The following is a 27904-nucleotide window of genomic DNA, read 5'->3' on the forward strand; positions in this document are numbered from 1 at the left end:
GATCAGAGAGGAGTTGAGCAGTCCAGGGCAGGCTGAAGATCGGAACTGTAACTGGCTGGCTGGTGCAATTTGTTCACCAAGCAGACAGATCGTTCATTGCTAGGGGATACTTGATGTCTTGGTGCATACTTTGAAGTTGCACAGTCCTGGGGGGGTGAACTTGTTGATGGAGGTGTCAGGGCCCCCCCCCCAGGTTACCTTTGCCACAGGCAGGGCCGGAGCTACCATAGGAAAAAATAGGCAAATGCCCCAGGGCCACAGAGCTTGTAGGGGCCCCCAAGGTGTCCCTCCTCCATCTTAACTGTTGCTCCCCAGGGACTCTCCAGAGTCTGTTAAGTTGGGAGGTGATTGGGGGAGGGTCAGCAGCCAGCTCAGGGGCCCAGAAGGGAAATTTGGCTGCAACAAAGGGCCTCTAATGGCGCTTTTTGGTCGAGGGGTGTCTGTTGGGGGGCCGCCAGGCTAATTTTGCCGTAGGGCCCAATTGTTACTTGAACCGGCCCTGGCCACAGGGCCCCATTGTGGCTAGGACTAGCCCTGCCTAGATAACTGCCAGGTTCTTGGTCGAGGGAGTCTTTATTGGCCGCCTCGGACAAGTTGAATCTAGCATGTGTAAGGAGCTTTTATTATTTAGTATTTATATAGCGCTAACATCTTCCTCAGCGCTGTACAGAGTATATTGTCCTGTCATTTAACTGTCCCTCAGAGGGGCTTACAATTAGTGATGGCAATGCTTAGGAGAACTCATGGAGAAGCATGTGATCAGTATGATCAGCTGATAGATTTGTAAGGCTCTGATTTGCTGGTCATGATCATGTGTTAAACCAGGAAGTCATCACAGCAAAATCATCAGTCTTCAGCTGATCAAACTGTTCACATGCTTCTCTGTGAGTTCTCCTAAGCAGTGCCATCTCTACTTACAATATTCCTATGTATGTGTTGTGTAATGTATGTATCATAGTCTAGGGCCAATTTAGGGGGAAGCAGTGGCATAGCTAAGGAGCTGTGGGCCCCGATGCATTCTACAATGGGGCCCCCCAAGCACTCCATACATAACAATTGATACGGCGCAACTAAATGGCAACTAAAGGGTCAGAGGTTCAAGAAGGGAATAGGGAGCAGTTTGTTAATGATTACCACTATTCATAGTATATACAGAAGTCATTATTATGAGCACAGGACCAATAGAGAGTTAATACTGTTGTTGAGGTAGGGCCCTTCGGGGCTCCTCTGGCCCAAGGGCCCCGATGCAGTCGCAACCTCTGCAACACCTATTGCTACGCCCCTGGGGGAAGCCAATTACATTATCTGTATGTTTTTGGTACATGGGAGGAAAACGGAGTGCCTGGAGGAAACCCACAGACACAGGGAGAACATACAAACTCCTTACAGATAGTGCCCTGGGCTGAGATTTGAACCAGGGACTCAGCGCTGCCAGGCTACACTGCACTATGCTTAATCATATGACATTTTTTGTTAGTACAAATAAAAAGCACCACCTTTTTCTGATGCTACAAGTGCTCAGACCTTTTATTTATCAGGAAACCTCTATAAACACTGGTGAGTGCTGCCAGCAAGTAGCTGCAAATTTTGCAAATGCAAACAAGCAAAGGTCTTTATAAATAGACCCCAGGCAGCGTATCTCTGCTTTACTTGTCACATCATTCCACCTGTAGCTGTGATACCTCCCCGGCCAGTCGTGAGCAGCTGGTGCCATGAATCAGTGAGAGGGACAGGATGGCGTCTCCGTCCCCTGCAAGCTGATAGGGGGCCAGTCTGACGTGTGCGCTGCTGCGGGTCGACTTAGCATAGCATTAGCAATAAGCCGATTCCAGTTACTTTATTACATGCAGTTTACACTTTCAACAAGATGTTAGTTGGAAATGTTATCTTCATGTTTGAAATTTGTTACACTGCTCAATAGGATAACCTGCTCTGGTACTGAAATATTATTACTTTTGGAAGGCAATGGCAGAGCCCTCTGAATGGGCAGGACATTTAAGATTATTATTATTATTATTATTATTTTTGGAATCTTTAATTGCCTGAAAGCATAGCTCCCAATTGTCCCTCTTTTGGAGGGACAGTCCCTCTTTCGGAGCCATGTCCCTTGTCCCTCTTTTCTCCTCATTTGTCCCTCTTTCAGGACTTTGTCCCTCTTTCTATATAAATATATATATTCCTCTGTTAAAAATGGGTTTGATTGACTCTAAACTTTATTCCCATCCTTTAAATTGATATATTACTAATTTTAAAAATGTTAATATGAAGGTAAATAAAGGCTAGGCATCGAGAAGTAGGCATCGTGTGGGAGTAAGGTTAGGTTAGGCTACAGTAAAATATTGTTAAAGGTTACCAATATTCTACTATCAGAATTATTCATCTGATTCACAGTAGAATATAGGTAATTCATTGATATTCTACTAGTGTATCTCCAGTGCCCAAATTATCCCAGTGCCCTTTTTAAATGTACACATCTAGCGTATATACAGACCCTCCCCTATACTTGGACCAGAGATCAGGAAAGCCTGAGCCCTGGTCGATGCCATTGTTATCCCTTCTCACTCATCCCACTCCGTTGTGAGCCGCCCCTCCTCCCCATCTATAGCAACACAACACATTGCTAGCCCCTCTGCTAGTGTCTATCCAGTATGAGGCCACAAACTGTAACTGAATGTGTGTTTCTAGCTTTAGAAATGTACCCAAAGTCTCTGGATGCTGGTTAAATTTATTAAACACATTAAACTGGTTAAACACACATTTTAAACACATTTTTTATTTCTTCTTTGTTATACTTCCTAGCTTCTAATTAGTACTGCTGTCATGTGTATTTATGGCCACTTGTCACTAGGAGGCAGTGTGAGACAATAATAGAGGACTTCTACTTTCAGTTTCTACTGTATTTCTAAGTTCTCTACTTGGAGAGAAAGATCAAAGCAAGCCAAGAATTGCCAGCGCCACACGTGGTTGCTGGCGTAATGTGGAAGAGGAGTCCAGCGGATGGTGGAGAGGTAAAGTATTAATGCAGGGCCACCGGGGAAAGGTGGGGGGGGGGGGAGGGGAGGGTACATGTATACTAGAGGCACAAAGGGTACATGTATACTAGGGGGCACAGCGGCCAGGGATTTCTATTGAGTTCATTGTTCATTATTGCATGCCGTTAACGTGGCACACCCGATAGAGCATGTCGGCCCAACATATTGCAGCATATCCAATTTCGGGCCAAAATTGTTTGCATTGTCAATCGAGCATGCTTTTGGTGGCACCGATTTGATAATAATTATCAAATCTGATGGTTGATTGCCCATGTAGCCATGGACTCTGAACAAGCATGCAAATCAGACTTTTGACTTAAAGGGAGCCTTAACTGAGAGTAACATGGATGTTTTCCTTTTAAACAATACCAGTTGCTTGGCAGTCCTGCTGATCTCTTTCGCATCAGTAGTGGCTGAATCACACACCTGAAACAAGCATGCAGCTAATCCAGTCTGACTTCAGTCAGAGCACCTGATCTGCATGCTTGTTCAAGGGCTGTGGATAAATGTATTAGAGAGACAGGTCAGCAGGAGAGTCAGGCAACTGGTATTATTTTAAAAGGAAAAATCCACATCCTTCTCAGTTTAGGTTCCCTTTAAGTTTGACTGAATTTGCAGCATGCTTGTTTCAGGTGTGTGATTCAAGCACTACTGATGTATGAAAGATTCCATGGAAGGATTTCCGTTCCATGAAAGATTTCTGTCAGAGCCTGAGGGAAGGATCCATCTGAAAATGGCGCCTGCGAATAATGGTGCACGGTGTTGCGCTGCTAATCCGTTTGCCGCTTATCGCTATTTAACGATAAAGCCTTATTGTTATTTAACGTTAAAGCCTTATTGTTATTTAGCGTTAACACACAGAACCCTCTCTGTACCTATCCCTAACCCCTAAACCCCCCCTGGTGGTGCCTAACCCTATGACCCCCCTGGTGGTGCCTAACCCTATGACCCCCCTGGTGGTGCCTAACCCTAAGACCCCCTGGTGGTGTCTAACCCTAACCACCCCCCTGGTGGTGCCTAACCCTAACCACCCCCCCCCCCCCGGTGGTGCCTAACCCTAGCCACCCCCATGGTGGTGCCTAACCCTAACCACCCCCCTGGTGGTGCCTAACCCTAACCACCCCTCTGGTGGTGCCTGACCCTAACCACCCCCCTGGTGGTGCCTGACCCTAACCACCCCCCTGGCGGTGCCTGACCCTAACCACCCCCCTGGTGGTGCCTAACCTTGACAGTGCTACATTAAATCCATTCACCGTTTTGCAGTTAAATAACGTCTGCAGTTTGGCTTATGTAGGGCGCTATTGATAAATAACGTTAGTGTGTGCCACTATTGATAAATAACGTTAGTGTGTGCCACTATTGATAAATAACGTTACTGTGTGCCATTTTTCTTCTTTTTTCCCTGTGCGCCATTATTATGCAGTACTAACGATAAATAGTGATAAGCGTATCTTTTTAATGCGGCGCCATTTTTATGCAGAGGCGCTGTGCGCTATTATTCACTGATCCGTGAGGGGAAGCTTGAACTGCACCTGCAAAGGAGAGCAGATTGTAAATATTGTCGTGCACTGCAGCCCCTACTGCTCCTGTGTGCAACGCAACAAGCTTGTCGGCGAATTCTTGCGGCTGCCAGCTCTGAATCCCAGAGGCTGAAGATGACAGAAGAAGCCTCATTATAATCCAGAGGCGTCTCCCTTCCAAGGTAAGTACCCCCCGAGATTAAAGTCCCTCGCTGTCCTCCTTGGCCCCTACGTTCTGATGCTACCTGGCCCAGTAATCTGGCCAGTCGTGCCCCTTCAGCCTATGCACGGCACCGCCATGTGCGTGTTCCCGTCATGCTCCCGGGCCTGGGAACTTTCTGCGCCTGCTAACTAAATGCTGACAACACCGAGACTCTTTTCATCGCTTATAGGTCAGCGCTCGGCAGCAAAGCAGCTCCAGTCTCAGCAAGCACCACTGAGGATAGGGAGTTCAGACCTGAACAACTCAGACTTTGTGCACAGCCTGGGTGTACAGATTTAGGGGAATTAAGCTTCAGGAATCAAATCTCAGCTGTTGTGAAAACATTCCTGCTTTCGTGCTTGTTTCCACTGTTGCGACGCGATTTCGCCGGCATTCCGACGCTTGTAAAAACGCATGCGGATGCGTTTCCACATGCGTTTTTACCCGCGATTTCGCGTGCGATTTCGCATGGCAGGGTGCCATGCGAAATTAACCATGACACTGCCAGGGCAAAATAAAATTGAAAAAGGTGCGAAATCGCACGCGAAATCGCGGGTAAAAACGCATGTAACAAACGCATGCGTTTTTACTATTAAATACATTAGCGGCGATTCGCATGCATTCCACTCGCAGGCGAATTCTTTGGCTCTTTTGTGCGTTTTTTTACCGCTGAAAAAAACGCACCTCAACAACGCTACAGTGGAAACAGGCCCATCCACTTGCATTACATGTGCGAATCCGCATGCATTGGACGCATGCGGATTCGCGATAGTGGGAACGAGCCCTTCACCTAAGGAACATTGCAAGGACTAAATAACTCATGCCTCCAGCTGATCTTTTGACCCTAGTTCATGCCTTGATCACATCATGGTTGGACTACTGCAATGTTCTCTATACAGGTCTTCCAAAACAAAGACCTTTGCTGCCTGCAATTAGTGTTAACTGTAGTCGATAAATACATCTCCGTGGTGCTGCTGATCTCTACTCTTTCCGTCTGCAATTAGTACAGAATGCCACCGTAAGACTGTTACCAAGCCAACCCCGCCATTGCCACATAACCCCAACCCTTTGTTCTCTCCACTGGCTACTAGTAAAATGGAGAATGCTGTTTAAAGGGGCCCATACACTTACCGATTTTCCCGCTGATACACAGTCTATTCGATCAATGTGATCGAATCGGCTGTGTCACAGGAGCCCTAGTGGCTGACCGCACTTAGCCTTCTAAACGGTGCCAGCGCACAGATCGTGCAAACTCTGGTCGCAGTCAATGCGCAGGAACCGTTAAGAATTAGCCGCAGACAACTCAGAAGGGAGCCTGTGAGACACGGGTGATTACAACTTCACCCACTGGTTCAGAGTAAACTGCCACCACCGCGGTTACCATGGGACCGTGGAGCCCACTAACTGACTGACTAGTCCTGCGAATAAAACGGTTAAACACACGGTATTCTGTCTAGCCAACAACAAACAAACAGTAGCGTATCTTCAGAGACCCGGGATCAGTTCTGTGTGTGCTGATAAGCAGGGTAGCGGACAGTGAATGACTTGGAGAAAGTCGTTTATTCACGCAATATAAATAATTAATATATACAGACAATTATTAAAATCACAATTATTAAAACAGTAATAGCCAGTATAAAAAAATAAAAGAAGGGAGAAAAATACTTAGTTCCTGGAAAGATGTCCTTTTTGTGGGAAAATCAGAGTTCTGGGTTTCAATCTGAGTTCAGAGTTCAGACCAGGTGGATGCCAGCATATCCTCAAGCTGGCACCTGATGAGTTCAAGATGTTTCAGTGTGGAGGACACTGAGTTTGGCTCCTCTGCCATTCTTATGCCCCTGATTCAGTAGGAGGGAGTGAGGGCGGGGAGCCATACACCCCCTTAGAAGATGAGATGAGCCCTCCCCTTGTCCTGGGGGCTAGAAATCATATCTACCCATATATGGGCTCTATCTCACAGAACCGTACAGGTCAGGGCGGATTTATTAACATTTTCAGGTCTGTCTCGATTTACCCAGCGCCCTGATACCAGACGTGAGGGGTGGGACCCCTGTGGTATCATCAGGGCATTTTCAAACTGCCTAACTGGCAGTCCTTACCTCAGAATGTTCTGAAACTTCCTCAGAACCAGCACCGGGGCTCATGCTACACTTCCCCCACGTTTGGCGAAGCTGCCATCTCAGGAACCCCAGAAATATGACAGATCTGGGAAGTTATGGATATGCTATGAGACTCAGGTTATTCCCAGGCAAAGGCTCTTTGAAGTTTGGAGCAGCCAGCTGGGTGTCACCTCCCCTGCTGGGAGGGAGCCAGTGGGTCTGGCTTCCCCCCAACTAGATTGCTTCTGCCATGGTGCTTGTCACCTTATACCTGATGGATGGGCCATCAGCACAGCTTGAAGCCAGGGACTCTCTGGGCCCAGGCTCATTAGCATATCAAAAGAGCCATCCAGCCTTTAGGATGGTGCTCTCTCTCTCTGCTAAGAAAAGGACTTCAGCTGCCCCTACACACTCAACCCAGATTGTATCGATTTGAAGCGCAATCGATGCAGGGAATCGAGTGCGATCGCTTTTTCTTCACGGGCGGTTCCAGGACGCGCCTGCGGCCCCGCAACCGTCCGTGACAGGCTGTGATATCGTCGCACAAACGCTAACCGAACAATCGATTTCCATCCAAAATCGATCGTTCCCGTCGATTCCTGTCGTTCCTGTCCGTGCAGAAGATTTTGCTCGATCGCCGGCGGGTTGGGAGTGCGTTGATAGCGGCGTTCCAATGCCTGACGACCAGCGCAATACAGTGGCAATACATTACCTGCTCCGGACGGCGCAAGTCCCCTGGTCACCGCTGCTCCGTCCCCGCGCTGGGCTCCGAGTCCGGCAAGCTTCACTTCTTCCTGTCCCAGCAGGAAGTTTAAACAGTAGAGCACAGCGGCTGCTCCACAGATGGTGAATCGATTTTATGCTGAAATTGATTCACAATCTGTTTGCAGTAAAGGCAGCCATACGATCCCTCTCTGATCAGATTGGATCAGAGAGGAATCTATCTGCTGGTCGATCTGATGGCAAATCGACCAGTGTATGGCTACCTTAAGATGGGCTTATTGACATTCAAATCCTTGCACAATCTGGGCCCTGGATACCTGAAGGATTTATTGCAACTGCATCACCCCCCCCCCCCCTTCCCCACAATCTTAGATCAAAATTATCTAATAACTTGAATAAATTGATCTTTATTCCTATCCTTTAAATTGATATATTTTTCTTCAAATGTTAATATGAAGGAAAATGAACCAGGATAGAAAGGTCCAGTGTGGTTTGCATTATAAAACAACACATTTTTTAGGAAATCTCTTTTATATTATACAGAATGCGTGACTAGAGGTGTGTCAGCTGTGTAGTTAGAGGTGTGGCTTCAGTGTCCCACTTTCTGATCTCAGAAAGTTAGGAGGTATGCCTATCTATTACAGCGCTGCTTAATATGTTAATGATTTATAAATAAAGTTTAATAACAATAAACACGGAACCTAAGAGCCACATAAACACATTTTCAACAGATAAATGCATACATTTACAAAGATTTGTGCCAGGGCCGGATTTACCATAAGGCACTATAGGCATGTGCTTGCAGGAAAGGCGGCTTACTCCCTCCCCGATAGCCTTTCTCTCTTCTTCCCTACGCAGAGTCCACTGATGAGATCTCCCCTGAGTTGGTGGTACCTGTAGCTACTTAAAGGATACGCCCAGGGAAAATAAAAAACAAAAATCCACTTACCTGGGGCTTCTCCGCTGCAGAAGCCGACCTCACCCACGTCGGCTTCTGGGTCAGCTTCTTCTGCGCTCCACCGCTGACGTCATCAGGACTGTACTGCACAGGCGCAGTAGATTCTGTGTCTGTGCAGTGCAGTGCTGATGACGTCAGCGGCGTAGCAGTGGAGCGCAGGAAAAGCCGACCCGGAAGCCAACCTGGCGAGGTCGGCTTCTGCAGCGGAGAAGACCAGGAGCCACCGGAGCTGCGGCGAGGGCACAGGATGGCTGCCAGGGGCTGGAGGAAGCCCCAGCCCCCAGGTAAGTGGATTTTTTTTTATTTTCCCTAGACGTATACCTTTAACACTGAGTGTACCTCTGGCCATCTAATACTAAGGGACACCTGTAGTAACCTATGATGAGCAAGGGAAGTAAGGGAGAAGTGACAGCTGGTATAGCCACTTGCAGTGCAGTTCGGTGGAAGTTTTCAGGTTCATGGAGGGCGAAGTCTAGGGTGACAGGACATCTATGCCTACAGGCTCCTGTGATGTAAATCCGGGCCTGATCTGTGCATTAAAGCAGACCTGAAGAGATTTAAATAAGAGTTTCACTTACCTGGGGCTTCTGCCAGCCCCCTGCAGCCGACCTGTGCCCGTGATGTTACCAAACGATTCTCTGTTCCCCCTCCGCGGCTCACCTTCACTTCGGGAAGTTGCCGTCCACTGTGCCTGGGCAGCCCTGGCTGCGCGCATCCTCGTTCAAGCTCACGTCGCCGGGAGAATTCCTCACAGGCGCAGTAGAGATTTTATCGTACTGCGTGTGAGCAGGATGCTCCTGGCTACGGGAACACATAAGAAGATGTGTGCGGCCAGGGCCGTGCAGGTGCAGTAGACGTCAACTTACAAGTCGGAGGATCGTTGGAGGAGACCGTGGGCACAGGACGGCTGCAGGGGGCTGGCAGGCATACATATGAAAATGGCGCCGATAGACTTGGACGCAGGATACAGCTGTTATATGGCTGATCCTGCTTCTGCACAAGTCCGAGCCATGTTAATTACTATTCCCCCTACAGGCCGCCACGGATAGTGGGGAAACGATATAATTCGTCTTCCAGCGATTGCTCGAGGCCGAATTAAGGGGCCCATACACCTAACGATTTTCCCGCCGATATGCAGCCATTTCGATCACAGTGATCGAAACGGCTGTGAAATCGGTGCGCACACCGCTGACAGAATGATCGATTTCCGTCCGAAATCGATCGTTCCCGTCGATTCCCGTCGACCCATCCGTGCGGAAGATTTTTTCGTCGTTAGCGGCGTTCAAATGCCGGACGACCGACGCAATAGAGCGGTAATACATTACCTGCTCCAGGCGGCGCGAGTCCCCTGGTCTACTTCTCCGCTTCGGGCTCCAGAGCTACACAGAACTTCCTGTCCCGGCAGGAAGTTTAAACAGTAGAGTGCCCTCTACTGTTTAAACTTCCCCTGGAAAGGAAGTTCAGTAGCCAGAGCGGAGAAGACAGCAGGGTCTCGCGGCGGCCGGATCAGGTAATGTATGCGGCGGGGGGGGGCAGCAACTCCACAGATTGTGATCGGTTTCAGGCTGAAATCGATTCACAATCTGTTTGCAGTAAAGGTGGCCATACGATCCCTCTCTGATCAGATTCGATCAGAGAGGGATCTATCTGTTGGTCGAATCTGATGTCAAATCGACAGTGTATGGCCACCTTTATTGTGTTTTTTAAGCAACTTGGCTCTGTCTTCTGACGGCGCCGACGTTACTCACTAAGCGCCGCTATACAGACTGATTCCCATTATAGTCTATGGCAGCGCTGGCTGCGCCCAAATCTTGTAGCGCTGAAAAGCACTGCTCCGGCTGGCAGAAGCCCTAGGTACGAAGCAAAGAGGAATAGAGCTCATTGCTTTTTTTTTTTTTTTTTTTTTTTTAAAGAGGCACAGTTAAGAGCTCATTCCTCACAACTACAACAAATAAGAAGGCTAAGAAGGAAGAGGGTAGATTATTCTGACACCACAGATGCCAGCGCAGGTGAGGGCAAGCAACCCTCATCCAACATGGCAGCCAGCTAACAAGCACATCTGATGATGCTTTCCTTCTTCTGCTTCCTCATTCGTCAAAGTTTTCTCAACAATCTTTTGCTAACCAATAAGCTGCTAGAGGAGCGTCACACCCCCCCGGAAGTCAAACATTGGCGGAGAATGCTCTGAACGGATTGGTAGTGTTTCGCCTCTCTCTCCGATTGGGTGACGCTCTTTTCCCGAGGGCAGTGATTGGCGGGGATGAAGAGCCAGCTCACGCAGCTTCTGGAGTGCGGAAGAAAGATCTGGAAGGTTCTGGAGGTGGAGCTGCTCGCATAGAAGAGTCAGGCTGTTACTGGACTCCAGCAGTGTTGTCACACGGAGGCTGAACGCAGGTATGTATGCTGGGATCGGATCAGCTGTGTATACAGGGGGGCTTCTCATTGTCACAGGGGAGGTATGCCCACTGTATGTGGCACAGGGAGTCAGGGCAGACTGGGCTCTGATCAGGTGTGTATACAGGGGGGCTTCTCATTGTCACAGGGGAGACATGCCCACTGTATGTGGCACAGGGAGTCAGGGCAGACTGGGCTCTGATCAGGTGTGTATACAGGGGGGCTTCTCATTGTCACAGGGGAGACATGCCCACTGTATGTGGCACAGGGAGTCAGGGCAGACTGGGCTCTGATCAGGTGTGTATACAGGGGGGCTTCTTATTGTCACAGGGAGACACGCCCACTGTATGTGGCACAGGGAGTCAGGGCAGACTGGGCTCTGATCAGCTGTGTATACAGGGGGGGTTCTCATTGTCACAGAGGAGACATGCCCACTGTATGTGGCACAGGGAGTCAGGGCAGACTGGGCTCTGATCAGGTGTGTATACAGGGGGGCTTCTTATTGTCACAGGGAGACACGCCCACTGTATGTGGCACAGAGATTCAGGGCAGACTGGGCTCTGATCAGCTGTGTATACAGGGGGGCTTCTCATTGTCACAGGGGAGATATGCCCACTGTATGTGGCACAGGGAGTCAGGGCAGACTGGGCTCTGATCAGCTGTGTATACAGGGGGCTTCTCATTGTCACAGGGGAGGCATGCCCACTGTATGTGGCACAGGGAGTCAGGACAGACTGGGCTCTGATCAGCTGGGTATACAGGGGGGCTTCTCATTGTCACAGGGGAGATATGCCCACTGTATGTGGCACAGGGAGTCAGGACAGACTGGGCTCTGATCAGCTGTATGTATGGGGGGCTTCTCATTGTCACAGGGGAGGCATGCCCACTGTATGTGGCGCAGGGAGTCAGGGCAGACTGGGCTCTGATCAGCTGTGTATACAGGGGGGCTTCTTATTGTCACAGGGGAGACATGCCCACTGTATGTGGCACAGGGAGTCAGGACAGACTGGGCTCCGATCAGCTGTGTATACAGGGGGCTTCTCATTGTCACATGGAGACATGCCCACTGTATGTGGCACAGGGAGTCAGGGCAGACTGGGCTCTGATCAGCTGTGTATACAGGGGGGCTTCTCATTGTCACAGGGGAGATATGCCCACTGTATGTGGCACAGGGAGTCAGGACAGACTGGGCTCTGATCAGCTGTATGTATGGGGGGCTTCTCATTGTCACAGGGGAGGCATGCCCACTGTATGTGGCACAGGGAGTCAGGACAGACTGGGCTCCGATCAGCTGTGTATACAGGGGGCTTCTCATTGTCACAGGGAGACACGCCCACTGTATGTGGCACAGGGAGTCAGGACAGACTGGGCTCCGATCAGCTGGGTATACAGGGGGGCTTCTCATTGTCTCAGGGGAGGCTTTCTGCTGCTGTACATGTAGGCATGCCCCCCACTGTACCTTATGTGGCACAGGGGCTCTGGGGAGGCTGTGTATAGGGAATGGGGGTCTCTTCAGCACAGGCAGCAGCAGCACTGCTATTTAGGGACATACCTGCCAGTAACCTGTCACATTGCTGCTTAGTGAGGTAAAGCTTCAGCTGAGTAAAGCTAAGTATGTGTGTCTCTGCATCTGTCTTCTCACTTTCAATCAATGTTTTTCTATCTCTCTCTCACATTCTGTGTGTTTGTATACTGAAGTGAGAATGATATGGTGGCTGCCATATTTATCTCCTTTTAAACAATACCAGTTGCCTGGCAGCCCTGCTGATCTATTTGGCTATTATAGTGTCTGAATCGCACCAGAAACAAGCATGCAGCTATTTTTGTCAGATTTGACAATAATGTCAGAAACATCTGATCTGTTGCATGCTTGTTCAGGGTCTATGGCTAAAAGTATTAGAGGCAGAGGATCAGCAGGATAGCCAGGCAACTGGTATTGCATAAAAATAAATAAATATGGCAGCCTCCATATCCCTCTCACTTTGATTGCCCTTTAAAGAGAACCTGAGATGGGGTGAAAAAAATGTATGCATACCTGGGGCTTCCTCTGGCCTGATCGCTTACTCACCGCTGTCCTCCGCTGCTGGCAGTCTTTGCAAATTGCGAAGTCCTCCAGTTTGAGGCATACTGCGCATGCCTAGCTGTGCGTGCCCCTGACACGCTCCTGTCGCTGGGAGCTTTCTGTGTCTGCACAGTACACTCCTGTCCACGGGAGCGTGACAGGCGAGTGCGTACAGCTGTACTGTGCCGACTGTCCCCAACTGGATGAATTACTGGGGCCAGTTCTGAAGGCTGCAGGCAGCAGAGGATGGCGGCGAGGGAGCGATGAGGGGGATGGAGGAAGCCCCAGGTATATATAAAAAATTTTTATTTTGCCCCATCTCATGTACACTTTAAAGTTTTAATACCCTGAGACAGGTAGTTTGGTTGTACCTGGTTATTTTGGTGCCCCATAGACCATAATGTTAATATCGTAATCACCGGCGCCAACGGTGTAATTATGATGCATGGTACTTAATGGCTAGATTTATCAGTAGACTGAATTAGCGGTTTCAGTGATGATTAGAGGCCGAGCTTAGTGTTAGGCGTAGGTAGCGGAAAGATGATGTGATTTAGATTGCGATAGGTGATAGTAGAATATTGGTAACGTTGCTTATATTCTACTACATTCAGCAAATAAAATTACATTTTGGCTTTACCATGTGCCAGAGCTTTCAAGTGCTGTTTCTACATGTACAGTACATTCCACGTCTTTGCTCTGAAAGCCTTAATCCAAAATGTCATATGCTAGGTTCTGTTTTTGTGTATCTGATTTTTTGGGGGATTTTGTGTTCAGTGCTGTCCCTTTATTACGTCTCTGTCAAATAATACCTTTCCTCTAGTATTCCCTTCTGCTTTTAGACAGGCAGCAAAGTGTAGACTAGGGTAGAAAGTGAGAATATTGAGGAATAGTATTGTAGGATTTTGCCACTGTTTGTCCACTAGAAAAATCACATTACCTCTTCTACCCATCTCTCACCTAAAATACATATGAGGATGCACTCATGATGAGAATATCTGTTTCTTGTTATATCCCACAATCTCTGCTGATTGCATAACTGCTTTAGGCTGCTTCCTGTGGAATCTGGGCCTCCATGTAGTTGGGCAGTGCCCAGGAGTCTAGCACAACCTAGAGAAGCTTCCTATGATTCACATTGGATCTGTAACTAATGTGCAGAATTGAGCAAGTTATATTTTGTTGTACTTTATCTCCAGGATTGGATTTAGCTGGGATAATAAGGTATTTCTAAATGATTTTTTTTTTATTCTATACTACAATAGTAGCTGGGTTTAGTTTTATGTTTACAAACCTACCTGAAAATGCGTATTGCTGTGCGATGGCAGTGCAGAAGTGTGAACAGTCATATGGAGGACAATGAATGATATCCGTTCTTTACAGATCGTACAATTTGTGGCTTGCTATAACCTGCTGTACTTGCTGCACATAATGGGCTCTATTCACAATGCAATATAATAATCCAATTGCAGTACATTCCCGACTGAAATAAGACCATGTTGACATTCACAGAGTTTTCCGCATGCAGAAAAAGTTTACAAATGCCTTCAGAGCAGACTTGGGAATACTCAGTAGTATTCATGTTTTGTGATTGGTATAAAATTACCATGGTAATCTGATTTTTGGGGAGAAAAATTCTGCATTCTACAATTGGTCCAATGCTCACAAGTTCTATGATTGGGCTAAAAGTACCGAGTTGCTGTAATGTGGTATTTCTGCGGAAATCCGATTTTTCCGATTGGATTATAGCTTTCACTTTCTAGTGGTGTCACCAGTGCACAATTGCTATATCATTCCTGCTGGTGCCTGGGCTGAACATCAAGGTGGTAGAGCAGAGAAACAACTAATAGGGAGATATCGTGCTGGGAATACACCATAAGTGTTTTTTTTTTTTTTTTTCAGATAGATTGTTCGATAGATAATTTCTGACATGTCCAATCTTATTTTCGATTGTTTTTCTGATCGATTTCTTATAGAAGTGAATGGAAATAGAGAACCGAGTGTTAATCGACAGGAAAATCTAACTGAAAATTGATCGGATGGGAAATAGACCAAAACAAACGCATGGTTTGTACCCAGCATCAGTCTTTCCCCTAGTCTAGGGTATAGGCAGGGCTCCTGCATGCCATCAGCTGAGTAATATCTGGGGGAAAGGTGATTGTGAAACCTTGGAACTTTCTCTTGCATACAATTGCTTCCTTCTGATAAGCTGGCATCAGTGGTTAATTGTGCACAACTACACTCTTTATCCACAGAATAGCAGTTAAAAGTTCTCAGAGTGGTCAGACCTTGCTTTCATTGTCTGATAGTGGATGTTTTGTTTTTATGCAGCTGTGTATATACTAGTCTGGCAGGCCTGGGGGCGGCGAGGCAGACGTTGGCGGCTCCACAATTTTCATTCTATTTCATACTGAAGTTGATTCAAAGTCTTTGTGTGGGCAGCAAATTGAATCTGATCAGAGAGGAATCTATCAGAGATCGATCTAACGGACAGTCCATCTGGTGGCCATCTATAAGTGTATGGCCACGTTTCGGTTCCACCCATATCTCCAATTCTCAGTGATATCTTAGTGGTGTTTGTAACGATTCACTACTAAGAAATGTAGTGCTTAAACCTTTTGGGGACTGCTGCATGTACATCCTACACCGCACTTGTGGCTGTCTAAGCCTGATGCGGCGTAGGATTTACGCCACCTGCCGTTTGCGCACCCGGTGCGATCGTGCGCACACTAGAGGGGAGATTAACCTGTCATATGGCTCAGTGGTCAGGCTTCTGATCACTACGATCGCCGGCGTATCGTAGTGATCACTGTAAGAGTTGTGGCAGTAGGGGGAAAAGAAGAGGATCCACTCACCTTGCTGACGTTCCCCTGGCGATCGTCTCTCCCCTCCACCCTGGCCAGCGTCCCCGCTCGCTCTGACGCAAGTGTCTGGTCCTGGCTTGATGACCCGGATCTTAATGTCAGTGCGAACAAGGATGCTGGCGAGACTCTGTCCATTGCACCTGTGCGGCCCTGGCTGTGTGCGTCCTTGTTTGCGCTCCCCTCGTCGGGAGCGTCCTGCACAGTATGAGGTTTTCTTGTATTGCTTCTGTGCAGGACGTTCCTGGCGAGGGTAGCGAGGATGCCGGCGACCAGGGCCAATCAGGTGCAGTGGCTGTTGACTTGGAAGTCAGTGGTAACGGACCTGTGCTGCGGCGAGAGAGTGGAGGATCGTTCAGAGACGGCGAGGACACAGGGAGGCTAGCAGAAGCCCCCTTTTTTGGGGGGACATTAAGCCCTTGTTAAAGTGGAGCTGAACTCTTGCACAGGACCGAAGCAGTGCTGTGGAGTCAGTACAAAAATCCTCTTACTCCAACTCTTCTCTTTTTTGAAACCTCCGACTCCAGGTACCTAAAATTACCTTGACTCTGGACAGAAGGAAAACTGAGAGAAATGCACCCTGTATGTATTCAGAGAGTTTAGCCTGTCTGATTCTTTCTCATCTGTGGATAATCACAAGGTGTAATTTGATCCCTCAGCTGTGTCACCTGACTGCCACGGCATAGAGCCTAATTTACAACAATTGCGCTTATGGAATCAACACAATTATAATTTATCTATATGCGTAGTGCGTGCTTAATACCATCTGATGTAAGATAGTCACAGTCAAGTTCCCAAATACAGCATCGCTCCAGACCTATCTAGCTTGGAGTTGGACCTGATTAATGTCCACAAAAAGGTACATAAGAGTCCTTATATATCCGCCTATGCCAGCTCCGCCCGAGGGTTACACTATTGGCTCTTGTCTTTTTCATTTCTATATAACATGTTGGCCTTGTGTGGAGTTCTATGGAGAGGAGCCTGGGGAACTACTGTGGTGCATATAGAAGGACTCTTGTGTGCCTTTTTGTACATTAATCATGTCTGACGCCAAGCTAGATAGATCTGGAGCGCTGCTGTATTTGGGAACTAGAGAGCCTAATTGGAAAGCACCAGATGCTAACAATATGTCTGCTTCCATGGGAGCAGGAAGTGGATACACTGCAGATTTCTTGCAGGATTTATATCGCTGTAACAAAAAACAAAAAAAGTGCATGTTTCTGAGCTGCATCTTTCAAAAGGAATGAAGGTAGGAATTGATGTCAGCTATGGAGAGACAGAATATTTGTACAGCAATCTGAGGATAAAAATTTCATATAGGCTATACTTGTATCATTTCCAGTAATAGGCTATTGGCTTTCAGCCAGGCCTAATGGAAAACAGTGCTGTCCAGACCAGAGATATGCCTTTATAATTCAATAAAGTTCATTTTATTTAGTGAATGTGAAAGCCTTGCACATCTGCTTCAGTACAAATGACCTCATTGTGTTGCTGTGATGACTTCTCATTCTTAGACAGGACTGATGCACTTTATTTGGCTCATACATAAAGCGGAACTATAGTGAAAATAACGTAATTATTATTTTTTTATTGAGCAATATTCATTTATAAATTAGTCAGTGTTTGCCAATTTACCGCAGGTGGCAGCATGTTAGCTCTGTCAGGTGATCTCTGCTGAATGTTTGTTTGCTGAGCTATCCAAAGCCAGTACAAAATATACCCGGTCTCCCAGAATGCCTGGGAGAATTCCACATAGTTAAAAAGCCTAGGCTAAGTGTCATTGGAAGGGTGAAGCTATGGAAACTCACCTAAGGAGAGGCAAGGCTCTGGGTCCTATGGAGCTTTCCTTCTCTTTTCACGGATCCCTCGTTGCAGCTATGTCACCTCCGTTAGAATCACTGGTCGCTGGAGGCTTCGGAAGTACAAGTGCTCCTGAAGACTGGCGGCTCTGTACTGCACATGTGTGAGTGCGCTAGTGCAGGCTCCAGAACACTTCCGAAGCCTCCAGCGGCAGAGCGCAGTATTCCACCGGTCGGTTACTGCTGCCGGGGGTGACAGCGCTGGAGCGAGGACACCGCCGGGAGATCGGGAAGTCTCTATAGGCTCCAGAGCCTCCCCTCTCCTTAGGCAAGTATCTGGTTGATTTTTTTTTTTTTCATTTTTTTTCGGTTCACACTAGCTTTTAAAGGAGTTAAAAGGGGGAAAATGAATAAAATAAGTGCTACTTACCGGGGGCTTCCTCCAGCCCCAAGCTCCCAGCATGTCCTTCGCCGCAGCTCTCCCCGCAGCCATTCGCCGCAGCTCCGTCCCGGTCCCCGGTGATGACGTCAGGGCGACCTCCAGGTCGGCCTGTACTGTGCCTGCGCGAGCGGCGTTGTCCATCACCGCCACATGGGCCGGAGCGGACTGCGCAGGTGCAGTAGTTCTGCGCCTGCGCAGTCCGCTCCGGCCCACGTGGCGGCGATTGACAGTGTTGCTCGCGCAGGCGCTGTACAGGCCGACCTGGAGGTCGGCCGGACGTTATCGTCGAGGACCGGGACGGACCTGCGGCGAACGGCTGACTGCAGAGCTGCGGTGAGGGGCATGCTGGGAGCTTGGGGCTGGAGGAAGCCCCCGGTAAGTAGCACTTATTTTATTCATTTTTCCCCTGATAACTCGAAGTACGTTAAATACTGGTATACAGAAATATATAGATACAGGAAGTGTTTTTGATGCTAAAACCAGGAAACTGTCCATAAAAGTGGGTATCCTGAATAATTTACTGCATTCTACTACAGTGTCACTACAGTGCCTCAGTTCTGTTCTGTACAGATCAACTGAATAGTTAAATGTGTGTTTTGTGTCCACAGTTGTTTCTGCATTGGTATTCCTGTTACTTGTGAAGAGTCCCCAGAAACATGGGCAAGGATTACTACAAGATCCTGGGAATAGCAAAAGGAGCGTCAGAGGAGGATATCAAGAAGGCCTACAGGAAACAGGCGCTGAAGTATCATCCTGACAAGAACAAGGACCCGGGAGCTGAAGAGCGCTTCAAAGAGATCGCTGAAGCCTATGATGTACTGAGTGACCCCAAGAAGAGGGAGATATTTGATAAATATGGGGAGGAAGGTGAGTGAGGGTATGGTCTGTGTGCTGCGTATGGAGAGATCGAGCCTGTGCGCTGCGTATGGAGAGACCGGGCCTGTGCGCTGCGTATGGAGAGATCGAGCCTGTGCGTCGCGTATGGAGAGACCGGGCCTGTGCGCTGCGTATGGAGAGATCGGGCCTGTGCGCTGCGTATGGAGAGATCGGGCCTGTGCGCCGCGTATGGAGAGACCGGGCCTGTGCGCCGCGTATGGAGAGACCGGGCCTGTGCGCCGCGTATGGAGAGACCGGGCCTGTGCGCCGCGTATGGAGAGACCGGGCCTGTGCGCCGCGTATGGAGAGACCGGGCCTGTGCGCCGCGTATGGAGAGACCGGGCCTGTGCGCCGCGTATGGAGAGACCGGGCCTGTGCGCCGCGTATGGAGAGACCGGGCCTGTGCGCCGCGTATGGAGAGACCGGGCCTGTGCGCCGCGTATGGAGAGACCGGGCCTGTGCGCCGCGTATGGAGAGACCGGGCCTGTGCGCCGCGTATGGAGAGACCGGGCCTGTGCGCCGCGTATGGAGAGACCGGGCCTGTGCGCCGCGTATGGAGAGACCGGGCCTGTGCGCCGCGTATGGAGAGACCGGGCCTGTGCGCCGCGTATGGAGAGACCGGGCATGCGGCCACTGGGCAGGAAGTTTGCATGTAACATTTGCAACAGTTACCAGGATCCTAATCCTTCTCTAAACAGGTAGCTGAGGAGAAGGCAAGCTGGATCAGGAATAGAGGGGGGGATAGAAGCAGATAAAGCCACTGGCTGAGCTGAAGCCATAATCTACCCAGGGCTAACTCCAAGAACCCATACTCTTTGAAAAATTATTTGTTAATTTTTTTTTTTAACGTGTGTAAGGATTACACAGTTGGACACAATTCTGGTAGGTTGGCGAGAGAAACAGCGGATTCTCTGACAGTCTGCGTAACCCTTCTCTCTTTTTAAATGTATTATTAGTCAGGAAATATTAAAGAAAACCTGTATTAAGAAAACGTGGGTGGCACTTACCTCGGGGAGGGGAAAGCCTCTGGATCCTAACAAAGGCTTCCCCTATCCTCCGGTGTCCTGGCATTCTCCTTCTGCAGCCCCCTGAAGTGCGGTGATGTAAATTTTTACCTTCTGCGATCCTGCACAGGTACACTGGCCTCTCTTCCTTCTGGTTAATGCGGAAATAGCCGAACCTGATCGATCTGCTCTACTGCGCAGATGCGAGTCCTTTTGCGCCTGCGCAGTAGAGCGGATACAATTGGGCTCTGCTATTTCCGCCTTGCCCAAACAAAGAACTGCTACTGCCCCTGTGCTGGATCCCGGCGAGGTAAATAAATCAAACCTTGTTAGACTTGTCAGGGTAGGAGTGTGGGGGGATTCGAGTGAGCCAGCGCTGGATTCCCTGCAGCTACTGGGATGCGGTAGCCTCATTGGGACCCTGAGGATTACCCCAAACCAATCCCAGGAAGAGGATCCTGGGGGGGGAAAGGTTTTTTTTGTTTTGTTTTTCAACATTTTAGTCTGGTTGCTATGGTGATTCTCTGTCTTTCTGAATTGTTGCCCCTGATTGAGTCTGCAGGTTAGGTGGTTCCCGCTGCATCCTTGTTTTAAATATGGAGAGCCTGAAGTGAGTGGGATATGGTGGCTGACATTTTTATTTCCTTTTAACCTCCCTGGCGTTCTATTAAGATCGCCAGGGCGGCTGCGGGAGGGTTTTTTGTTAATTAAAAAAAAAACTATTACATGCAGCCAACTAAAAGTTGGTTGCATGAAAGCCCACTAGAGGGCACTCCGAATGCGTTCTTTTGATCGCCTCCGGCGATCAGAAGTAACGCGGAAGGCCGCAATGAGCAGCCTTCCTTGTTTCGCTTACCTCGTCGCCATGGTGACAAGCAGAGTGACGTGATGGACGTCAGCCGCCTCCGATCCAGCCCTTAGCGCTGGCCCGGAACTGTTTGTTCCGGCTACGCTGGGCTCGAGCGGCTGGGGGGACCCTCTTTCGCCGCTGCACGCGGCGATCAGGTAGCACACGCGGCTGGCAAAGTGCCGGCTGCGTGTGCTCCTTTTTATTTCATCAAAATCGGCCCAGCAGGGCCTGAGCTACACCCTCCGGCGGTAATGGACGAGCTGAGCTCGTCCAGACCGCTAAGGAGATTAAACAATACCAGTTGCCTTGTATTGCTGCTAATCTCTTTGGCTGCAGTAGTGTCTGAATCACACACTTCAAGCGTGCAGCTTGTTTCGCCTGATCTGCATGCTTGTTCAGGGTCTGGGGCTGAAAGTATTTAGGGCTGATTCACGCTTTAAAGTGCAGGTGATTTGAAAAGTGCTTGCTAATGTAATGTTATCCCATCCCTCAAATGAGAACACGTACTATAGTAATAGTGCTACAAGGGTTATGAATTTAGTGCATGAAGAGTGAAGGTGATGCAGATTAGATTCTCACGGTGAACAGGACCACATTCGCTTCACACAGGAAGCTGGGCTGGAGGGACTTGTGTGTAGCTCATATAGTTGATTAGTTATGGCAGGACCACAAGTGCTGACTGCAGTAGGCTCAGTCTGGTTTCAGGTGTGGTGTCAGCATTCTATAATGTGCTACATACAATTTTTTATATGGCACACAGAAATAGCATCACGCCATTTACTAGACCGGTGAGGACTTGTTCTGCAGGTTAGAGTGACTGGGAATAACTCTCTGTTCCCAAGAGCGTGCAGTTTGGCAAGTTCGTCAGATGACCTCTTCAAAATGCAGTTGCTTTGGCTGACAGCACCACGGCTGCATCGTCCTTCCCAAAGTTAAGCCAGTTTTAAAAGTAGAAAATGTTTATCATTCTTAACTTTGAGGCCTGAAACCCACTAGGAATCGCTGCAGCGCTGTAAAATCACAGCAGTGCTGTCTGCAGTGATTCCTAGGGCGATTGCGTTCGCAATTTCCCGATGCTTTGAAGCGCTATACAGAGCTTCCAACTAGCGAATTATTATTTTTTTTTTTTATTAAGTTTATGCTTACCAGACGTCCTCCTTCTGTCCATAGCCCTGTCCCCTAAAGGAAGAGGTCATAGGTGCTTCTCTAGGACTAATCGGAGAAGCACCTGTGGCATCTTCCTTTAGGGGTCGGAGCTATGTACGGAAGAAGGAAATCAAGACACTGGGTGAGTATTTATTGTGCAATCGCTCTCCCCCCAAAGTACTGCATAATTGCTTTGATGAGCGATTGATGCAGCACTTATATACTTTGCATTGAGCGTAAGCTCGCTCAAAATGCTGCACGTCCTGCAATTGCGATTACCCCTAATTGCAATCTCACTAATAGGTTCCCCCTCACTCAGTTTCATTGGCAAAGTGTTTTCGGGAGTCGCTGGCAATCCAAAAACTCTGCCAAAAATGTCCTAGTGGGTTGCTACCCTCAGGTTTACACTGTACCACTGCGGTGATCCCCTGCCGCACATTCACCTCACATATCCTTCTTAAAAAGACCCTGTGGCAGAGTGCGCCCCCCCCCCCCTCAGTGACTTGCGCTCTGCAGGGCAGGAAGTACGTCTCTGTGATTCCAGTTGGGCCACACATGCGCGCTCTGATACATTATGCTCCATCGTTCACACATACAGCGGTGCCCGTAGACCATTATCCCAAGCACCGTGTTAAGAGGGCTGCTTGCGGTAACACGCTGCAGGCTGTGCGGTAGGATGGACACTTCTGAAGCAACAAGTGTAAAAGGCCCTATTGACTTGCATTGCCTTTGCATTACCCTGCGGTAAAACCAGGGCTGTGAAGTCGGGGCAATTTTGGGTGCCTGGAGTCAGGAAAAAATGCACCGACTCCGACTCCTAATGAATTTAAACTGTAATTGAAAATATGATAAAATGTTCTATTTCTCAGATAATAATCATAAATAATTTATACATACAGTAATAGCTGTGCTTAGTCCACAAAAATGAAATAAACCAATCAAAATTAGTTACTTGTGCTGCTTCAATAGAGCAGTCCCCGAATTTTTAAAGTCAGATATACACATCTGATTGTGACTGTATATATGATGTGTACACAGGAATCTCTTATATATACTAAATAACATCTATGCTGTAAGTATAAAGCCTGATGTGTAGCTGTGTCACTAATAGAGATGGTCAATGAGATGGAAATAATTCTGCGTTGATTCTGATTTATGCAAATGCACTCTCTTTGCTCATGAAATCAAATAATTTGATATTGTTAAACTTTGGTTTGGTGACAACAAATTAAATGGTACCTGAGAAGGATGAAAAGAAAAGTGTTATACATACCTGGGGCTTCTTCCAGCCCCCTTCAGGCCAATCAGTCCCTCGCTGTCCACCTCCACCACCTGGATCTTCTGCTATGAGTCCTGGTAATTCAGCCAGTCAGCGCAGTCCGGCTGCATACCGCTTCCACAGCCAGGAGCGTTTTGCACCTGCGCAATAGTGCTGCGCAGGTGTAGTATGCTCCCGGCGGCGGAGTGTGTGCATGCGCACTACGCCTGACTGGCTCAAGTACCTGGACCCATAGCAGAAGATCCAGGTGGGGGAGGAGGACAGCGAGGGACTGATTAGCCTGAAGGGGGCTGGAGGAAGCCCCAGATATGTATAAAACTTTAATTTCATCTGTCTCAGGTTTACTTTGTTACACAGTAGTACTATACTCTACATATGCACTCCCCACAGAGCTGCGGGGAATCCACTGAGAATGCTGTGCACATTGAACACAGAAGTGTTGTCTATCACCCATAAACCTGGTTCAGATTGTGCATGAAGAATGTGTAATAGAGGAAGAATCCCCTCATTCTCCTGCAGAGTACCTGCACATCACTCTTACATGTACCCAGTTACATTGCCTAGGGCCTGATAGATGTTCTTTGTTCCTGCCTGTACCTTTTACAACTTTACAAGTATTCTTACCAAGGACTAGTTTAAGTCTATGACTAAAGGGAATAAATATGGCAGTCTCCATATCATTCTCACTTCAGTTGTCTTTTAAAATTCTTAAGCGTTGGCAGTTAAGAGACGATTTTCATGTTACATACTTTCAATCAACAAGATTGTAATATGCAAATTAGAGGAGTCAGTGGAATCCTAAACTGAGGAGTCAGAGTCGGTGGCTTTTTGTACCGACTCCAGCCCTGGGTAAAACAGGGTAATGCAATGCTAGTGTAAAAGGGGTCTGAATTAAAACTGGTAGGACTCCAACCAACTCTAAAGCAAACTCGAGACAAAGCTCAAAATCTGCTGCTTACTATTTAGAGAGGGAAGCCTCAGGATCCTAGTGAGGCTTCCCCCGGTTGTAACAAGCCCCCAGTTGCTAAGCACGGCTCCTGTTCATTGTTTAAGTGCACGCAATGTCCGCAAGCCTACCTACGCATGTGCAGTAGCGTGGAGCCCGCAGCTCCGTGTTACTGCGCATGTATGAGCGGGCTCAGTCGGCTATTAAGAATAGCTCAATATAAGACTTAGGTCAAATATCCCTTTTTCTCTAAATATTAAGACTTCCCCTGAATAGAAGCCCTAGCACACTTTTGAAACAAAAATTAATATGACCGTGTCTTATTTTCTGGGAAACACGGTATCTTTAAACATTGATTGGTACATCTGGATGCAGAATGAGTATCCTTTTTTTATGTATTCTGTAGGATATCATATCTGTAGCATTACTTTTATTAGGACACCGCATAGAATCTATTAGTAATAAAATCTATTTTATTACAGTAAATCTTGCCAGAATTTCATTCCTAGTATTTCTTGAACATGTCTGACCGGCAACCTGTGCAGGGAGTGAACTGTACAAGTTCTGACCTGTAGTTGAGTTTGGTATTTCTACAAATCAGAGCATGCCCTGCACACTTTTATGCTGTGTCACGTCGCTGTATCTTCTTTTTTTTCTTTTTTCTTTTTTTTTCCATGTTACTTGCCTCCATCTACCAACTCCCATTCCCTTCCTATCTCTCCCCCCCCCCCCCCCCCCTTATTTCTTGCCCTCATAAGTCTTATTCAGCATGCATAATGAAATTATGAGGTCCAGAGATAAATGGTTCAACTATCTGGATTCAAAAATCTCCAACATACTTGAAGCAGAACTAAAGTTTGAAACTGCGTGTAGCTGTTACAAAGCAGGGCCAAAATATCTTAATCAATAATGCAAGATGTCTGCATTATGGAATTAGGAGCCATTTATAGGAATGACCATATCAGCACTACAGTGGCAATGTAAAATCCAGATCCCAGCTAGGCATATCCCATTAACTCTGCAGTGCAGATATGCTACTAGTAGTTAAAGTGTACCGGAGATGAGAAGCGCAGGATGCGAAGGAGCAATCAGCCTGGAGAAAACCAATTGGACAATTGTATGCATAAATATGGACACTGGTACAAAATACAGATTTGGTAATTACAATGACAAGTGTAACATGGGACGTAAAATTTATAACAGATTGCAAGATACAAAATGAACAATAAATTCCAGGACCCAAACGGGGTACGAGAGCCCTGTGCTTGGGAGCTTGCAATCTAGAGGATATATGTGAGGATAAACAACATAATCGGAAGTAAGGCAAGGCAGCCCCACCTTTGCTCACCGGCAGATGTAAAGGCACAACCTGAGGCTATAGCTGGAGCAAAGAAAGCTGGATATTGCAAGAAAATAAACTTACATGCAGAAAATGGGACATTTCAGTTTATATATTTTAATACAACAGTAAAAAAAGCATCAGTTTTATTACTAACTCACACATTGGTGAGAAGCGATGGCCATGTCTAGGAGAACTCCTACAGAAACATGTGATTTGTTTGATCAGCTGATAGATTTGCAAAGCTCTGATTTGCTGTGACCACATCCTGCTTTAGCACATGATCATGACTAGCAAATCAGAGACTTGCATATCTATCACCTGACCAAACTGAATCTATTGAAATTCCATCGAAATGCAGTGTTGCACCATTTGATCCAATGCAACCCTATGGGCCGACCCAGATTTTCCGTCCGGACCGATCGATCAAAATCGGACGGAAATCGATCGATCTGCCAATCGATCATGTTTTCTGCTGCATCGATTTCTAGGTGATTTGATCAAAACGGTTGAATCGGCCGTCGATCGATGGCTAAAATCAACCAGTGTATGGGCCCCTTTAAACTAGTCCTTGGTAAGAGTACTTGTAGAAGGTACAGACAGGAACAAAGAACAACTGTGGGTACATGTAAGAATGATGTGCAGGTACTCTGCAGGAGAATGAGGGGATTCTTCCTCGATCGCACATTCTTCATGTACAATCTGAACCAGGTTTATGGGCGATAGACAACACCTCTGTGTTCAGTGTGTACAACATTCTCAGTGGATTCCCCGCAGCTCTGTGGGGAGTGCATATGTAGAGTATAGTACTACTGTGTAACAAAGTAAACCTGAGACAGATGAAATTGAAGTCTTATACATACCTTGGGCTTCCTCCAGCCCCCTTCAGGCTAATTAGTTCCTCGCTGTCCTGCTCCGCCACCTGGATCTACTATGGGTGCAGGTACATATATATATATATATATCTCCCCATATACAGTGATGTGAATAACTATTTGCCCCCTTACTGATTCCTTATTATTTTGCATGTTTGTCACACTTAAATGTTTCTGCTCATCAAAAACATTAGTCAAAGATAACATAATTGAACACAGAATGCAGTTTTAAATGATGGTTTTTATTTGGTGAGGAAAAAAACTCAAAACCTACATGGCCCTGTGTGAAAAAGTGATTGCCCCCCTTGTTAAAAAATAACTGTGGTTTATCACACCTGAGTTCAATTTCTGTAGTCACCCCCAGGCCTGATTACTGCCACACCCGTTTCAATCAAGAAATCACTTAAATAGGAGCTATCCGGCACAGAGAAGTAGACCAAAAGCACCTCAAAAGCTATATATCATGCCAATATCCAAAGAGATTCAGGAACAAATGAGAACAAAAGTAATTGAGATCTATCAGTCTAGTAAAGGTTATAAAGCCATTTCTAAAGCTTTTGGGACTCCAGCGAACCACAGTGAGAGCCATTATCCACAAATGGCAAGAACATGGAACAGTGATGAACCTTCCCAGGAGTGACCGGCCGACCAATATTACCCCAAGAGCGCAGAGAAAACTCATCCGAGAGGCCACAAAAGACCCCAGGACAACATCTAAAGAACTGCAGGCCTCACTTGCCTCAATTAAGGTCAGTGTTCACGACTCCACCATAAGAAAGAGACTGGGCAAAAAACGGCCTGCATGGCAGATATCCAAGGCGCACACCACTTTTAAGCAAAAAGAACATTAAGGCTCGTCTCAATTTTGCTAAAAAACATCTCAATGATTGCCAAGACTTTTGGGAAAATACCTTGTGGACCGACGAGACAAAAGTTGAACTTTTTGGAAGGTGCGTGTCCCGTTACATCTGGCGTAGAAGTAACACAGCATTTCAGCAAAAGAACATCATACCAACAGTAAAATATGGTGGTGGTGGTAGTGTGATGGTCTGGGGTTGTTTTGCTGCTTCAGGACCTGGAAAGCTTGCTGTGATAGATGGAACCATGAATTCTACTGTCTACCAAAAAATCCTGAAGGAGAATGTCCGGCCATCTGTTCGTCAACTCAAGCTGAAGCGATCTTGGGTGCTGCAGCAGGACAATGACCCAAAACACACCCGCAAATCCACCTCTGAATGGCTGAAGAAAAACAAAATGAAGACTTTGGAGTGGCCTAGTCAAAGTCCTGACCTGAATCCTATTGAGATGTTGTGGCATGACCTTAAAAAGGCAGTTCATGCTAGAAAACCCTTAAATAAAGCTGAATTACAACAATTCTGCAAAGATGAGTGGGCCAAAATTCCTCCAGAGCGCTGTAAAAGACTCATTGCAAGTTATCGCAAACGCTTTATTGCTGTAATTGCTGCTAAGGGTGGCCCAACCAGTTATTAGGTTCAGGGGGCA

At 47.4% G+C, this 27904-nt stretch overlaps 1 protein-coding gene across 1 annotated transcript in view; it reads left to right on the forward strand.

The window, feature by feature from the left end:
• The first annotated feature begins 10800 nt into the window (after positions 1-10800).
• The window catches only part of LOC137562783 (dnaJ homolog subfamily B member 1-like), a 29845-nt gene continuing 12741 nt past the window's right edge, over positions 10801-27904 (forward strand). Inside the window, exons 1-2 of the mRNA XM_068274477.1 lie at positions 10801-10928; positions 18695-18953. Coding sequence (XP_068130578.1) covers positions 18743-18953 — 211 coding nt within the window. The 5' untranslated portion in view covers positions 10801-10928; positions 18695-18742. The remainder of the gene's footprint in view (positions 10929-18694; positions 18954-27904) is intronic.

The sequence above is a fragment of the Hyperolius riggenbachi genome, chromosome 3 (genome assembly GCF_040937935.1).
Source record: "Hyperolius riggenbachi isolate aHypRig1 chromosome 3, aHypRig1.pri, whole genome shotgun sequence".
In the NCBI taxonomy this organism is placed as follows: domain Eukaryota; kingdom Metazoa; phylum Chordata; class Amphibia; order Anura; family Hyperoliidae; genus Hyperolius; species Hyperolius riggenbachi.